At 36.8% G+C, this 17120-nt stretch overlaps 2 protein-coding genes across 2 annotated transcripts in view; both read left to right on the top strand.

The window, feature by feature from the left end:
• LOC129252020 (synaptic vesicular amine transporter) overlaps window positions 1–15495 on the top strand; it is a 28336-nt gene extending 12841 nt beyond the window's left edge. Inside the window, exons 5-9 of the mRNA XM_054890895.1 lie at window positions 1187–1227; window positions 10461–10763; window positions 11391–11625; window positions 11702–11826; window positions 15116–15495. Coding sequence (XP_054746870.1) covers window positions 1187–1227; window positions 10461–10763; window positions 11391–11625; window positions 11702–11826; window positions 15116–15208 — 797 coding nt within the window. The 3' untranslated portion in view covers window positions 15209–15495. The remainder of the gene's footprint in view (window positions 1–1186; window positions 1228–10460; window positions 10764–11390; window positions 11626–11701; window positions 11827–15115) is intronic.
• A 24-nt stretch (window positions 15496–15519) lies between these two features.
• Window positions 15520–16689, top strand: LOC129252052 (outer dense fiber protein 3-like protein 2). Its single transcript, XM_054890897.1, has 4 exons — window positions 15520–15667; window positions 15739–15957; window positions 16035–16221; window positions 16286–16689. Exons 1-4 carry the CDS (start codon window positions 15649–15651, stop codon window positions 16548–16550), a joined length of 690 nt encoding a protein of 229 aa, XP_054746872.1. The 5' UTR covers window positions 15520–15648; the 3' UTR covers window positions 16551–16689.
• The last annotated feature ends 431 nt before the right edge of the window (window positions 16690–17120 follow it).

Genomic DNA, 17120 nt, shown 5'->3' with positions numbered 1-17120 from the left:
GGTGGCGAGTGGCAGCAATGAGCATATTCTACAAACTTCCGTGGAAAAACATGTACATATACCAATATGGTATATACCAATTTTTATAATAATCGGTCCAGTAGTTTTTGAGTTCATCGAGGACATACAGACAAACATTCATTTTTACATATAAAGATTGGGTACACCAGTCCAAAGCGGGGACTCATGTTATGAGAAGCAGACTACAACGTGTTATACTATACATACTCGTATATGCCCGAGGTCGTCATACAAAGTTCTGCTTCGCATTTCAGCCTTTAAAACATATAACTTAAAGCTATTAACTGCAAATGTAACTGGACTTTATTGGCAGCTGTATGTGAAAAGTATATTGTTCTTGCTTTTCATTTTTGTGTTATTTTTGAACGGAATAACTTTATTTTCTACTTTGGCTTATAAATTATTTATATTAGTCAAATAAAACCAAAAATAGAAAGAAAACCATGAAAAAATACTTATTTTCTTAAGCAATTTGTCTGAATTTTGCTACATTAGTAGATATCAAAACACTTTTTTTGACAAACTGTATTATACTTTTATTACATTAAAAAACTAGTATGGCAGATTTCGTTATAATTGTTGTGAAACTCTTAACGAGGTTTTAGCTCAAGGCTATCCTCCTACACTAATAAATTTCATTTATTAGACGCAATGTTAAGATTTGGCATGCACTGAGCTTAAAAGTTTTTGTTTTGAGGCTCGTGGAAAATTTCGTAGATTTTAGGTTACCAGGGAACTTGTAGCTCGTGTGTAGCACTAAACATATTGACAGGAAAACTTTGTATATTCTGCAATACCGTATGCAGCTTTGGAATTTTGGTTAGACAAATTTTGTAATACTACAAAGGACTTTAAGGACATTGGTCTCCCTGTGATTTTAGAATGGTGGATATATTATATAATATTTGATTTATTTATATTACAAAAGCTATACAGTAACTTAAACTGTACCTTAAGTTTGAAAATACTTAATACTTACCAAAAAAGTTTACACTTTTTATACCACTCTCAGACTTAATAGCTTCACTTTTAAAGGCCTGAGTTTCCTAATTTTTTTTTAAAGGAATATCTACAACTCTTCAGTGATTCTTACGAACACATATGTTTTCCCATTATTTAAATATATTTAATTTTAATATTTTAATTTTAACACTTAATTCATAAGGAATGCAGCTATTGAGTATGGATCTGTCTGTACAACCCGAGGTAATTCTAGCAATGCTTAAAATGCTTTATTCAAGGTGTTTCAGATATTTAAACTCTGTACTGTGAACCAACACATAATGTACAAATATTTTTTTAATCGTAGAAAAAATTCGATTTTATAGGTCATTCATTATTGATTATACAGTCTGTCTAATAGAAGCGTGGCCGACCTACTTCAAATTTACAGTACCGATATAAAAAAAAATGAAAGGCTGCATTGTGCGATTTGTTAATTTTGTGAGAAATTTAGAAAGTGTACATTGTTTTTACAAAATAAGTTCCGTGTATGAAATACGATTTAAAGCAGTTTTTCTAGGTACAAAAATGTCACGTGCAGTAAACTATTTGAAGAAATCGAAGACGTTCATAAATAAATGGGTGTAACGGTATACCGAAGCCAAAAATGTTGACGACTTCCACGGACGAAGCCCAAAAAATACCTCTCCAAAGCAAGATCAGAAGATCATTGATATATTTGTGACAAGGCCGAAACTGAATCAGTTTTGAGGAAAAGTAATGTTAATGTATCGAGGCGCTTACATACAAAAAATGTCAAATTCCGAAAAATGTTTTGCCCGTTCGTTTGTGTTTATCGCCAATTTGAATTCAGTTTTGATTAATAAAATTTACTAAAAAACATTATTATCATTAGCTGCGAAAGTGTTTGGAAGAACTACTCAACCTTAGATATTACAAGGAGACAAGGATCCCAAGCATCGAAGCCGATGTAGTGTGGAAGCGGCAAAATGGAATTGAAATATTGGATTGGACTTCTCAGTCGCCTGATGCCAAACCTATTGAAAATTTTTGGACAAGACTTAAGCAAAAACTCAAAGGAAAAGAAATGTGGACGCACAAACAGTTATTAAGGCAAAACCAGCTAATTTGGAGCCGATTATCTCCATAACTTGCACGTAAATTAACACAAAGAATGGCTCGAAAATATGAAGCCATTTAGCTAATGGTGGTGACTATACATTTTATTGAATATATTGCGTATTAAAAATATTATACTTACAATGCAGTTTGTTAAAATCGAATTGGTCAAATCGGTCACAGTTTCTAAGTTATGGCGATCACGTTTTTAGACGGACTGTAAGTTAGTTGTGCATACTATGTTTATGAATTTATTCACATAATGAAGTCAATCTTTTTTATGGTCCAACAAAAATTTCAAAAATCAAAGTTTCAAATATTCTACAAAATTCACAAAAATTTAACGAGTTTCAAAAACTTGCCAACAAAATTTTAATCTTTTTAATCAAAATCTTTAGAAAACTTGTGGGTATGCAGTTTTATAACCCATTCAATTTTAGTATAATAAAAAATATGGTAATTCTTAGTCTAGCCATAAATTCTGTGCCAAATTTTACAATGCATACGGCAGAAAAAAGCTCTTTTATTTTTACTTTTGTTCGTATGCATTGTCTACTCATAAAATATACTCAGTTTCGTGGCAAATTTCGCTTGTTAACATAGAGTGGGGAGCTAAAAAGTCGCATTGCAGTGTTTGCATTACATAAACGTGGTAAAAGTGCAAATGAGATTTGCGAATTTCCAAAAAAACTTAATATTTCGAGAATGTTTGCTGAAGTGTTAGACAGAAGTGTCGTCCTGGCGTGGTTCGAACCAGTACAGCTATAAAATCCGGAGAAAAAATTCGCAGAAATGAATGTATCGGCCAGATCCATTTCAAGACTAATTAAGATGATCTCCACATGAAAGCCTTGCGACGCTCAACTGGTCATCTTTCGACAACGCGCTTGAAGAAAATTAGACTCGACAGATGCAAGCAGATTTTAATGAGCAAAACGGCAAAATCTATGCTAAAATGTCTAAAGGCGCAAACAATGTTGTTCCAAGTGCTCAGCGTGGCCACCATCCAGCCTCCGTAATGTTTTCGTGCGAAGTGTCTTGTAAAGGCGTTACATATCTTCATTTCTGCGAAAAAGGGGTTCAGACAGGAGCAAAAGTGTACCAGGACGATATCTTAGACGGCGTGGTGAAGCAGTTGAGCAGTACTCTATTTAATGAAGAGCGTTGGAATCTTCCAGCAATATTCTGCTCCATCCCATAAGACAAAAACCATTCAGCTGTGGCTGAAAAACAATATTTCTGAGTTCATAACTGCAGAAGATTGGTCGTCTGGAAGTCCAGATCTGGATCCATAGGAATACAGTTTGTGGTCAGAATTGGAGCACAAGGCCTGTCGAAGACCTCACGTTAATTTGAAGTGTCTAACCAATCTTTGGTTCCAGCAGCGACGTCAATATCCACGATTAAATAAAACTAACTTCATTAGAAAAAGTATTACAATTTCATATCTACAACGGACTTAACTTGTAACAGAACCTATGGCAGGACTAACTAAGCATACGAAGTTGAAAATGTTTTTTAATATAAAGCACATCCTCCGAAGTATTTGGCTTTTGTTACACATCATCTAATTTTGTTTTTGAGTCACTTTTTTAAGAAAATGTTTATTTAAACCTTCACGCAAGCTAGTTCAGTGATAGTGCCATAAATGGTTGACATACGACTCCATTTGCAAAAATTATACATCTTTTATGCGGTGACTTATTTTGCGCCGCCTGGTACAATGAACTGTATTTTTATAAAATTTGGCCTGAAAAATACTGCAAACATTGTAAAAAGATAAAGTGACTTAATTATGTGAGCACGAGTGTATATAGATTTGCATACACAAATTTCATGCCTTCAACAGCAAAGTGGAATTCCTTTTGAGATACTCCATTGGTAATTACATTGACGAATATAGATAAGCATATTTATTACGTACATGCAGTAGGTAAGTGAGCCTGTGCGAAGTACATATACAAGCTGAAGGTTTCTAATTTGATACCCACTGCGGGCATTAATAGCACAGGGTAACAAGATGATGAACCCAAAAATGTATGAAATTTTACATCACTTATAGCAAAATCCCCCCAAAATAAAAATGTTTAGCGTTTAGATCTCGTGTGCATAAAAAGTAATATATTTCTATTGTATTGTAAGATTCGAGTCGATTCACAAATGCTCCAAAATGAGCTTGGTATAGTACTTTCTTGGTGTACTGGGAATCAATTGTTTTTTAATAATATTATCATAATATTCTAGATACCTGCTTATCAAATTGAAATCTCTGCTCGGCGATCTATTCTGTCTTTATCTTTCGTCTTTGATATTATTTAAGGACGAATCTATCTTAACACCCCCTTCTGGAGGGAATCTATCTTAATGCCCCATCTAGAGCACTTTGTAATTTAATTTTTTTCCATATTAGCTTTATAAGCACTCTGTATGCAGGGAATGCTCCCAACAAGAGAGCTCTGATAATATATAATTCAATACTATCTACAAATCGTTGAGATTGACTTTGTTTTCTCCAAACGCTCTTTTGTTAGTCTTCTTAATTATGCTTTTAAATTAATTTGTTGAGTTCAATTTAATATTAGTTAAAATACTTTAATGTTTTTCAACTTTTGTTATTTGTTATAATTTTCTGTGAATTAAGTAGGTTTTGTTTGTAAAGAAATGTGTATAAATACGGAACATTTTGTAAAATAAAGAGAGAAAAAATTGTAATTTTGAATCAGAAGCAACATATTTTAAATTGGGAATTTCTGCCTCAATATCATCGCTACAATAACCAACAGGAATTTGTGTTCATCATTTTTGGTCCTTCGAGCCGGATATTTCATCGCTTCAATCATTATTGGTCCTTCCCGCAACATTATTGGTTCTTCCTGCAACATTATTGGTCCTTCCCGCAACATTATTAGTTCTTCCTGCAACATTATTTGTTCTTCCCGCAACAGATTTGTAGCCGCATACAGGATTCTCCCCGCAACATTATTTGTTCTGCCCGCAACAGATTTGTAGCCGCATACAGGATTCTCCCCGCAACAACATGGTTTATATTATATTATTGCATGAATTATACTTTTGCAAAAGAATTAAGGAAAAACACTTAGCGCACAAGTCATTGTGAATATTGTAGGCAGATTCCTTCTTTTGGCGGTATCTTTATTTGTTATCTCAGCTGCTGATAAATCCGCAAGCTAAATGAACAGTTCCAGATAAATGAAAAAAAAAAAAAAAAAAACATTTTTGGTCCTTCGAGCCGGATATAGTCACTCCGCTTGCCTTTTGCATATACGCATTCGCTTGTGTACATACATACGCGTAGCAAAAGGCGCAACGAATATTAAGAAAATTATTTTTGTGCATTAAATCGTGTGTACGTTTGTGCAGCCGTTCCTGCATTTAACATCGCGAAAATTCTAAAAAACCCGTCGATTGATTTTCTGTTACATTAAAAATGTCGAATTCTACTAAAACGCGCGATTCCGCTCTCAATGCCATTAAACGGTATATGGCAAAAAGTATTGATGAGGCATTCACTATGGATGCAGAGAATATTGCAAGCTACCTCCAGTTATTGAGTGAACAGTGGGTTCGTTTTAACGTTGCTCAAGACGCTGTAGAAATTACGTGTGGTGCCGATGTTATTGAAATTGAAGAAAATGTGCGTATCCAAGCCGAAACTTGGTACTCTACAGCTTCAGCTAACTTTAGCCGCGTGAAAAATTGTCGTACTAAATCGCAAGATAGCTCCACAAAGGCATCTGTGTCCACGGTTATACGTTTACCGAAAATGGACTTGCCCACATTCTCCGGTGACTCTACAGAATGGATTGGTTTTTTCGACGCGTTTTCTTCGTTAGTTGATAGTAACTCTACTTTATCAGATGGACAAAAGTTGCACTATCTCCGAAGCTGCTTGAAAGGTGACGCGTTGAAAATTATCAGTGGTTTTAAAATATGTGACGCAAATTACGTTGAAGCTTGGGGTCTATTAACATCGCGGTATAAGGTTATTCGTGTAATTGTGGAATCTCATCTTCGCGCGTTGGCTGAAATTAAAAGGGCTACGCATGACAATGCTGACGCAATCAAAGGTGTAATTGATGCGTTCCAACAGCATATTCGCGAGCTTAAAGCGTTGGGTCGTCCGATTGATTTTTGGGATGATTGGTTGGTACATGAGGTCGTCAGTAAGTTGGCATTCGAAACGCGTAAGCAGTGGGAGTTATCGCTCGTTAGTGATGATCCTCCATCTTTTGAGCAACTAATAACATTTTTAGAGATAAGATGCCGATCGTTATCTATGTTTACGTCGTCAACTACATCAGTACCAATTAAGGTTAAAACTGCATCAGCAAGCAAGTCGACAAATGTGTTCCACGCGGTATCAAAACAATGTAACGTGTGTGCATATTGTAGTGGACCTCATAAAATTTACAGTTGTGAAAAATTTCGTGAATTGGACTTGTCTACAAAATCACAGTTCGTGAAGCAAGGTCACATATGCTTCAACTGCTTAAGTTTAGGTCACTATAAAGACCGTTGTAACAGTGCTTCCACTTGCCGCATGTGTAAACAACGTCATCACACTCTGCTGCACGGTGCCTTGCAGTCAACGACCGTTACCGCAGTGAACAATTACATCGGCAACGCGACGCATTCGTTATGCGCTGCTGACGCCACATCAAAGGTAAGCGCAAAAGCTTTTGAACTTCCAGCAAACGTCGACGTTCCACGCGTTTCTTCATGCTTGAACTCGAGCTCCAATCCACCCATAGCTGTAGAAAGAGTTGTGCTGTTATCCACCGCATTAGTGAAGGTACGCGACTGTTCTGGTAATTGGCAGCCCGCACGTGCACTTTTCGATTCTGGATCACATGCTTCCTTTGTAACCGAAGCGTGTGTGCAACGCTTAGGCCTGCCGCGATCAACATCTGAAGTTAACATTACTGGAATTGGGTCAGCGCAAGGAGGACGAGCTAGAGGTGAAGTATCACTTTCTCTTTCTTCTTTCTCTACAAATCAATGCTTCACTGTCAAAACGTTAATTCTGTCTAAAATTACAAGCGACTTGCCAACACAGACTATAGCTACGTCATCGTGGCCACATATCCGAGGTTTGTTTTTAGCCGATCCCCATTTTATGAAGCCTGGACGGGTCGATATATTGATTGGAATGGACGTTATGGATCAACTGATCTGTACAGAACTTCGTAAGGGTCCATCAGAAGCTCCTATGGCTCAACTGACGGTCTTTGGGTGGACTCTGTTTGGAAGTGTGAATGGATCTGAGCCTGATATGCCACGCTTACAGTCATTACATTGCGATGTTCATTTGGATCGAGCATTGAACAAGTTATGGGAGTTAGAGGAAGCTCCGCAAAAAACGTATCTTACGCATGAGGAGCGTTACTGTGAAGACCATTTTGAAACAACGCATCGAAGGGAACCTAACGGACGGTTTGTCGTCGAATTGCCGCTGAAGCCCGATGTAGCTCTGGGAGAGTCGCGAAACTTTGCTATCCGGAATTTGTTACGATTTGAAAGAAGACTCGCTTGTGACTCCGATCTTCGTTTACGCTACAATGAATTCATGAATGAACTCATTGACATGAAACATATGCAGGTCACGTCAGAGACTATGAATCCAACGTATTATATGCCTCATCATCCTGTTTTAAAGGAAAATAGTACCACGACTAAATTGAGGGTTGTATTTAACGCGTCCGCAAAATCGACTTCCGGGAATTCGCTGAATGACGCATTATTTATAGGACCTCAATTGCAGGAAGATTTATACTCCATCTTACTTCGCTTTAGAACACACCGCTATGCTGTAACAGCAGATGTCGCCAAAATGTATCGTCAAATCTGCGTATCCTTAAAACACGCCGATTTACAACGCATCGTATGGCGTAGCCACCCATCCCTGCCTATCCAAGATTTTCGCATGGTTCGCGTGACGTACGGAGTGGGAGCTGCGTCTCATCTAGCTGTCCGATCACTTCAACAGACGGCAAGAGATTCGTCGAATGGTTGTGCTAGGGCTGTTGGTGTTATTCTCAAGGATTTTTACATGGATGATCTACTTACTGGTGCATCTAGTAAAGAAGAACTTCAATTGTTGCAGCAAAATATTTCCGAAATATTGAGGGAAGGGGGGTTTGAACTTCGTAAGTGGGCATCGAACTGCGCTGAACTAATCGCAAGCATTTCTAATGCATCTACGAACATATCACATTATATTGTCGACGATAAGGATGTTCACGCTTTAGGTCTTATCTGGAACACAGAAGGAGACTATCTCACGTTTGCTATTAACTTGAGGGAACCGCCAGTTAAGTTGACCAAGCGCATGTTTCTATCAGATGCAAGTACGCTCTTCGATCCTCTGGGCTTGCTTGCTCCCGCTACTATAAATTCAAAAATTTGGTTTCAAGACATATGGCGCACTAAGGTAGGTTGGGATGATATAATTCCTGAGTCTATCGTAACGAAGTGGTTGGAGCATCGCATAGAGCTCAAGCAATTGGCACATTTGAAGGTGAACCGTTGGTTTGGTACTGAAGTAGCTGGGTCATTTACGCAATTGCACGTATTCGCAGACGCGTCGGAGCGCGCTTACGCCGCCGTCTTGTATGCACGAACAACACAAAGCGACGGTAGCATTACTGTGTCATTAATTTCGTCGAAAACCAAGGTAGCTCCGCTTAAGCCGACAACGTTGCCACGACTTGAATTATGCGCCGCTCATCTTGCTGCTAAACTAGTGCGAAGCGTGCTGCACTGCTGGTCTGAACTCCGTTATCCGCTTTTCGCTTGGACTGATTCTACTATAACATTGGCATGGTTACAAGCTCACCCCAGCAGATGGGTGACATTTATAGCCAACCGCGTAGCTGATATTCAAGAAGTTTTGCCTCCCGAATGTTGGAACCACGTTCGTTCTGAACAGAATCCTGCAGATTGTGCTTCAAGAGGTATAACTCCCTCCGAATTATTACGTCATCAATTGTGGTGGGCTGGTCCTATTTTCCTGAAAAGCACTGAACAATTGTGGAAGCAGAAAAAATCTAAAGAGCACACTACAGAGCTGGGCATACGAAATAGTATTCGTGCCCATGTGACTAATTCTACAGATTATTGGTCCGTGATGACAAAATATTCATCGTATTCTAAGCTGCGTCGAGTTATTTCCTACGTTTTACGCTTTTTGACTAACATTCGGGCTAACAGACGGCTTAATGTTATAAAGCGTTTTGGTACACCGAGTTGCCAAGAGTTATTTGAAGCTGAACTTCGCCTAATAAGTAGTCTTTTGCGTCTGCAGCCCTTTCTGGATGGGACTTGTGTTCTACGTGTTGGAGGAAGAATAAAAAATGATGAAATCGCTCCAGATGTTAGGCATCCCATTATCTTGCCTAAGAATTGTCCGCTTGCTAAGTTAATAATCTGCGAAATACACAAGGTCACTTTGCACGCTGGGCTCCGCATTATGCAAACTGTTTTTCAAGGCTTTTCATTTTCTTTTTAATATTTTGTTTTGAACTTATTCAGATAGTTCAAGGGCGGCGGTATGTTGAGTTCAATTTAATATTAGTTAAAATACTTTAATGTTTTTCAACTTTTGTTATTTGTTATAATTTTCTGTGAATTAAGTAGGTTTTGTTTGTAAAGAAATGTGTATAAATACGGAACATTTTGTAAAATAAAGAGAGAAAAAATTGTAATTTTGAATCAGAAGCAACATATTTTAAATTGGAAATTTCTGCCTCAATATCATCGCTACAATAACCAACAGGAATTTGTGTTCATCATAATTAATTGATTTATATTTTACTATTTTTCTTTTTACTCATTAAGATTATTATTAATTTTTTTGTTAATATAAAATATTTGTATTAGTCTGTAAGACAATTCGTTTTTGTTGACTATTTTTTACTACAATAAATAAATAAAAAATATTTTAAAGTATGATTTTCAAAACACGGAGATTATGGGAAAATTTATCGATCAAATAATGTTTTTCTTCGGGAAATACATATTTTGGAAAGTTATCATATCTTACTGTTTTTGGGGTCGAGGAATTAATTCTTCATATTTATTTTTAACTGAAACCTAAGCTAGGTGGCGTTGTTCTAAAATGTTTACTATTTTTATGGTTTTTCATTTGTCAACTTTGCCAAAAGTTCGTTCCCCGTTTTAGCTTCGTTCACACGTTTTTGCATATTGTGCGATTTCCATCGTTTTGGAAGAATGTATGAGACTATAAGGTTCTGGCCTATTTAAAAAAAAGTCGATTTTTTTTTCTATTTTTAAAAGTCTCATACTCACTTTGTATGCAATTTATTCTTCGGGCGTAGGTCACAACTGATGCAGACGAGCAACTACCAAAATGGCGTCCATTACTGGAAAGCAAAATGATACTCGCAATTGTGGTCGCTATATGGTTTTCAACCTCCACCATGGCCATATTGGAACCGTGCTTACCCATTTGGCTAATACAGCATCTGCATCCCACCAAATGGCAGTTGGGTACAGTATTCATACCAGACTCTGTGGGATATTTTATTGGCACTAATTTCTTCGGCACATTCGCATATAAATACGGACAAGTAAAAATCTCTTGCATAGCATTGTTGCTGGTGGGGATTTCATCAATTTCAGTAAGTAATTAGGATGGCCAAATTATTATACATAAATTAAATAACATTTATATGACTAAAAGCAAATTAAAGCAATTTACTTCCTTTCATTTTCACTTTTTTAAAATTGTTTTTCAATAAAAAGTTCTTGCGTTGAGATTTTATTTAATTATTAATATATCTTGGTATTCATTAAAACCGCCGATATATAATTTTTTGAAAATATGTGGAAGTCTGGAATATTTATTTTTTGTGCGTCCGTACATCGGTATAGTTCCACTTTTTTAACAAAGTTTTTAGGTTAGAAAAATCAAAAGTCTCTTTAAAAAGTCTCTACAAATTCGTGTATCTAAACTATTATAAAATTATAAGTTAAAGAATTTTAACAACCAATAAAAGTAATTTACGTAGGTATATAAGCCAATTTGGAAGAATCAGCGTAATAAGAGAGAAGCTAAAGGGCTAAAATCGAGTAACTTCAAACGAAATCAACTACCTGATCTTTCTCATATATGTATGTGAATGTATTTATAATTTTAATTTTTAAACAAGTTTTTAGAGTATACTAATTTAGACACCCGTTTAACCGACGCATAATAAAATAAACATAGTTAAAAGTTCTATTTATCCATTTATCTTTATATACAGATTCCCAGCGCTTCAACAGTCAGTCAACTATTTTTGCCACATTTCGGTTTGGGACTGAGTATTGGTGTAATTGATGCAGCACTGGTGCCGCTACTAGCTACCTTTGTTGATGCCACCTTAGCACAGGAGGAACAATGCGACAATGGTGGCGGCGGCGGCGGCGGAAACTCCATGTCAAGTTATGGCACCGTTTATGCCATACAGCAGACATCCGTTAGTTTGGCTTATGGCTTGGGTAAGCACTTTTATGTCGAAATACATATATAAGTACAATTTGTTGGTGGTAATTATACACATATACATGCATTCAGCTCCTTTACTGGGTGGTGAGTTGGCGCAAACATTCGGTTTTCCTTGGCTAATGCGTATTGTCGGTTTCTTCAATATATGTTACGGTCCCTTATTGGTTGTTCTTCATCAAAAGTATAATCCCAAGGTAAATAAAAAAATAATTACTTATTATAAAAAAATATGAATACACCGTGAAACCTCGATATAAAAAAAATAACATGCAGCCTGCTGTGTTCCTTAAAAATAAACTCGTTTTCGCAAAGTCATACAAAAATGCCCGTAGATATAAGGAAGACAGTTTTTGGTTTTCAGTCTTCTATTATAATGTAAATGTATTTAAAGTAAAATACTAGACAAACTGACAACCACCATTTTAAATATTTATAAAATCTCTCTATCAAACTATACCACATCGAGTACATGCACGCAAATTGCTTTTAGTCTACTCGTAAGCATGGTTTAGAAAATGATTGAAATCGGGTAGCAATCACACCCATCTCTGACACAGCTGAACATTTTCCTTTCTCAGTCAAAAGTTCCCGTGCAACAATTAATGCTGAAAAATGCGATAAAACGGGGGCAAATGTGTATCAACACTGGTGGCAGCCACTTAACAGATATCATCATTTTCACTTAACAGAAATAACTGTAAAGTTCCAAATAAATTTGCCATCACCCAAAATATTTTTTTTTATTTAGTAAAAAAAAATATGCCACCTTGCATTTAATGTACTTAATATTTTTATTTAATAATTTTTTATGAGGTGCTTCAACTAGAGCGCTCAGTAAAGCTGTATTCCATTCGAAAACCTAACGGTTCATATACCATATCCAAATCGGAAACGTTTAATGCTCTACTTGAAACCCATTTTCTGGGTAGTAGAACGCTTTCTGAAGTAGAAAACTGAATTGCCATTCACGGTAACAATAGTGGAACCTGTCTGACCCTTTGGTCAAATAGCGATAGAGGAATCGATAAGCTTTTCCATATCTTCCTTTGAAAACCTTAAGTACCCTGGACCAGCAATGCTAAAGAAAGGAGGAAACATGCTGATTGAGGCCCTGATGGCGAGCCTGTTTTGCTCTTGGTCACATACCATCTCAATGGCGACGTGTAAGAGTAATATTGATTCCGAAACCAGGAAAAGATGACTATTCCTTAGCTAAACGTTTTAGATCAATCAGTTTCACACTATTCTTATTGAAAAGTCTAGAACGAGTAGTAGAAAAGAAAATTTAAATGAGAGTATTGCCGAAAAGCCCACTTGGTAGAAATCAACATGCTTACCAGAGGGCGAAATCATGCGAATCAACCTTACACGATCATGTTGGCAAGATTGAAACCGGGTTGGAAGCTGACAAGTACACAATATGTTCCTCTGCCGAACAATATGGAATTAATCAAACCATTGTAAAATGGATACATTCCATGCTCTCTGAGTAGCTGCTAACCGCTGGTGAGAACAGTGACGAACTAATTATCGGTCACGGCCAAACAAGGACCGCTCCGCTGCTGTGGTGCTTCGTCGTAGGTTCTCTGCTAACGGAGATGCAGGCACTCGAATTTCATGTCCAAGCATATGCGGACGATGTATGTGCCTCATACCCATAGTTTTCTTTGGAAAGAAATTTGATGTCAAATATCCATTGCGTGAGCAATGCAGTACTCCCGAGTGCATTCAAAGAGGTTTGAGAGATATTTTCTTTACCGATGGGTCCAACAATGAAATAGGTTCTGGAGCCGGATGGTACTTAAACGAGGCTAATAAGTACCATTGCGCTATGAGAGGAATGGCAACTGTTTTTCAAACGGAAATTTTTGCCATCCTGAAAGTAGCAGAATGGAAGATGGAGCGGGAAACAGATTGGAGTCTTTAGGGACAGTCAGGCTGCAAGATTGTTCAAGAATGTAAGAAGAAGAATAATTCTTTTGCAAGACAGAATAAGCTCGAACTTATATGAGTTCCAGGACACTGCGGAGATCAAGGGAATGAAATTGCCGATGAATTGGCCAACTGTGGATCAGCGGTTCCCCCACAGTGACCAGAGCCAACAATCGGAATCAGTTCAACAGGAATCAAGAAGTGCATCAGCGATTATATGTATATAAAATTTACTTAAAGAGCGATGGTCCGGTCTGGAATGCTGCAGGACTGCAAAGTATTTTGTGACAAGCCCGAACAGGAAATTGTCGGACTTTCTTCTAAAACTTGGAAGAAAAGACGCTCGATTGATGGTCGGTAGTATTACAGGACACAATCCATGAGGTCAACATATAACTACCATTGGATTCATTGAGCACTGACCATTTTCTCTGTGAGCAAGGCTACGAATTTAGATAGAATTGAATGATAACACTGTGCGGCAGTGATTTTATACTTTTATGGAGACCTAGTACAACTTGTAGGTATAGTAAAACTAAGAAAAATGGTGTAGGAGAAATTTCCAATACACTCCCAAAATCTCGTTTTATGGCCATAAAACCGTTTTTCAGTAGGTTGATGTGAAGAATCACTCCTAACTTCGCCAATCTCTATCCGATTTCGAATTTGTTTTTTTTGTTCGAAAGAACAAGAACAAGCCTTTTTGACAGTGTGTTGACAATTTTTCTGAAATGACAACTGACGAGACTGTAGACGGAAGTATTTGGAATTTTTTTATTTTTTCTCTATTTTTTCAACTTTGACATAATTTTTTCGATATTATCCGATATTGAGGATTTTTTTTAGTACACTACTGTTATAGTAAATTTAATTTTGCGTCGAATGAGCTAGAATATTATTTGAATGATTTTTTTTTCTAATTGTAATCTGGTCGATAATTCCAAGGCATTTATTTTTTATGTATGAAATAAAACATTTGTCCGCCGTGGCTACGAGTTACAAGGTGTATTCGATAAGTCCAATTGTTCTGTCTACTTTTTCCAATAAATCTGACCGTATGGCGTTAGTGGCGGCTTAAATATTCCAATAAATCGATTGTTAAGTGGGCTGGCACGTTGCGCCGTCTTGTTGGAATAAAACGTCGTCGGCGTTTAGCTATTTAATCGATGATGCCGCCAGTGCTCTATAAACTTCGCGCTCAGATTTATTTTTTTTTTAAGTAAATTTTCGCAATTTGGAAGCGTTGTTCCGGCGTTAAATGATTTATGATGACTTGTCAAATCTTACTGAACAGAAATGTCAACATAGTTTGCCATTCTCAGCTGACAACCTATAGTCATCGATATCGATAATTCTCATGCAGTTAAAAAAATACCCCATACACAAAATTTAGAGAAATTTTATAAATTATAGCTATATTTTTTATAATAATCTTAATACAAATAATAATATAATACTAATAGAAAATAAAGATATGCCCTTTAAATTCGTTATATCGAGATCTCACTGTAAACTAATTATAAATAATTTGTTTTGAAATTCTCTTACTAGACCATACGCGAAAAAAGAAACGAGTTGTTGCTAAAAAGCAGTAGCCGCAACTCCCAGTATAAACAGCTTTATAATTCCATCGATATTGAGTAAAAAATTGTGCTTGATGGGTCAACCATGGACCGCACGCATATTTCAATGGCATTATGTTGGAATTCACTCCACCAATTTATTATTACAATAAAAAAACAATATGTAAATATTAAAATAAATGCGCATTGTTGAGTATATGCTACAACATGTTAAAAATATACGTATATATGTACGTACATACATAAGTTTGACCTCGATCTGGCTGATGACCGCCATATCTTCCAAAATTGTTTACCTGTGAAACTATTTGATTTATGTCCCAAGTGCTTATATGTATTGTATATCAACGTCAGCTATTAAAAACATGTCACAAAAATGTAGAAAAATATTCATTTCCAATTTTCGGCACCTCAAAATAGTTAACAAATCTTTTATTTCCCTGATTTCAAAATTCTAAATTATTACAACTGATTTCCTTTTGATATTGCAAAAACAGCAATATGAGTAAAAGACCTTTAGGTAAGTATAGCGTATTTCAATGGTGTTTTCGGGTATCAAATATTCATAATATTTTTTTCTGGCTTGCATAGGCCCCGGACCCGGTGCTTACATGTTACCGCCCACTGTCGGCTATGAGAATCATGATAATCGAAAACAACGTATGCCGCAGTATTCGTTCGGTACACGCTCGTATAGGCACGAGAAACTACTGGGACCAGGAGCCGGAGCCTACAAGGTAGATACTTTGACGCGTTATGGCGTAAGTACTAGCAATCAATTTACAATCCAAGGCAGAACGTATGTGAAAGGTAAAGTTTTGAGTGGGCTTTTTATATTTTTATTTTGCCTCTAAAGATATATGAATGTATATTTCCACTACTTTCAGAAAAGAACATTGGTCCAGGCCCGGGTGCACACGATGTGCATCTAAAACCATTCTTCAAGGGCACCGATGCGCCAGCTTACTCAATGTCTTGGCGTAATGCCTATGCTTTCAAAAGCTCTACACCTGGGCCTAATGCGTATGGTGTAGATGTGTCACCAATTAAGCAAGCATTTCCAGCCTACAGCATGTAAGTAATGCATTTTAAGGAGTTTACTTTGTTTCCTGCAGTTTTAATTTATTTATCGATCCAGGGGCATCCGGTGCGGTTTAACTGGCAAAGCGCTATCACCTGGACCAGCGGCTTATGGTGCTGGAAATTTATCGGTGAAACTACCTCGTAGCCCTGAATTTTCAATTTCCGGCCGTAATCCGTACTCATACAAAAAAATTGGACCTGGTCCAAACAATTATAATCTCATATATTACCGTCCCGGCAAATCAGGGCAAGCATATTCCTTCGGTATACGTCACAACGACTTTGCGCCTCCAATGATTGTTAAGTGTGATAACATGTAGTTGCAATATTAAGATGAAATCTTAAACAATTTTTTTGGTTATTAATTTTTAAGTAAAAATGCTCAAGTTTTGTAAGAATATAAAATTAATATAAATAAAAAAAGTTAAATTTTTCGGCAACCGAAACCAACGTCAAAAAGTTCCGCATCAATTGGCTTCAGTTCCCTAAATGTCCGTGGTGAAAGTTTACCATCTAGAGAACAAATCCTAAATTGTCGATGGGGCAGGACTGTCCAAAGCCAGACTTCGCCGAAAAATGTAAATAATTAGTGTGCGATAAGGAAATGGCACTGCTAGGACTGCATGAGAATACCAGGAAATCACATTTCGAGAACTTGATCATTTCAGACACTGTCAAGACATTTATTTTAAATAAGTTGCAACATTCAAACTCCATTCAAACAAACATCAAAAAAAGATTGGATATTTTGCACAGTGAAAACTATTTATATACAATATGTACTTATATATGATAGGTCCAATCCCAGCTGGCTATATAGAGTGAAAGCTTAATTTACGAACTGTATGAGAAAACAACTCCTACCCTCGAAGTAAGAGTTATAGTTAGCC

The sequence above is a fragment of the Anastrepha obliqua genome, chromosome 1 (assembly GCF_027943255.1).
Source record: "Anastrepha obliqua isolate idAnaObli1 chromosome 1, idAnaObli1_1.0, whole genome shotgun sequence".
NCBI classification, from domain to species: Eukaryota; Metazoa; Arthropoda; class Insecta; order Diptera; family Tephritidae; genus Anastrepha; species Anastrepha obliqua.
Note: the sequence above shows the minus strand (reverse complement) of the source record. Positions and strands in the feature narration are given on the sequence as shown.

Excerpts from the sequence above, each read along its gene's own strand:
- LOC129252052 (XM_054890897.1), top strand. Across the intron at positions 15,958-16,034 it reads AGGCAGAACGTATGTGAAAG|AAAAGAACATTGGTCCAGGC; the intron begins GTAAAGTTTTGA and ends CACTACTTTCAG. Across the intron at positions 16,222-16,285 it reads GCATTTCCAGCCTACAGCAT|GGGCATCCGGTGCGGTTTAA; the intron begins GTAAGTAATGCA and ends TTATCGATCCAG.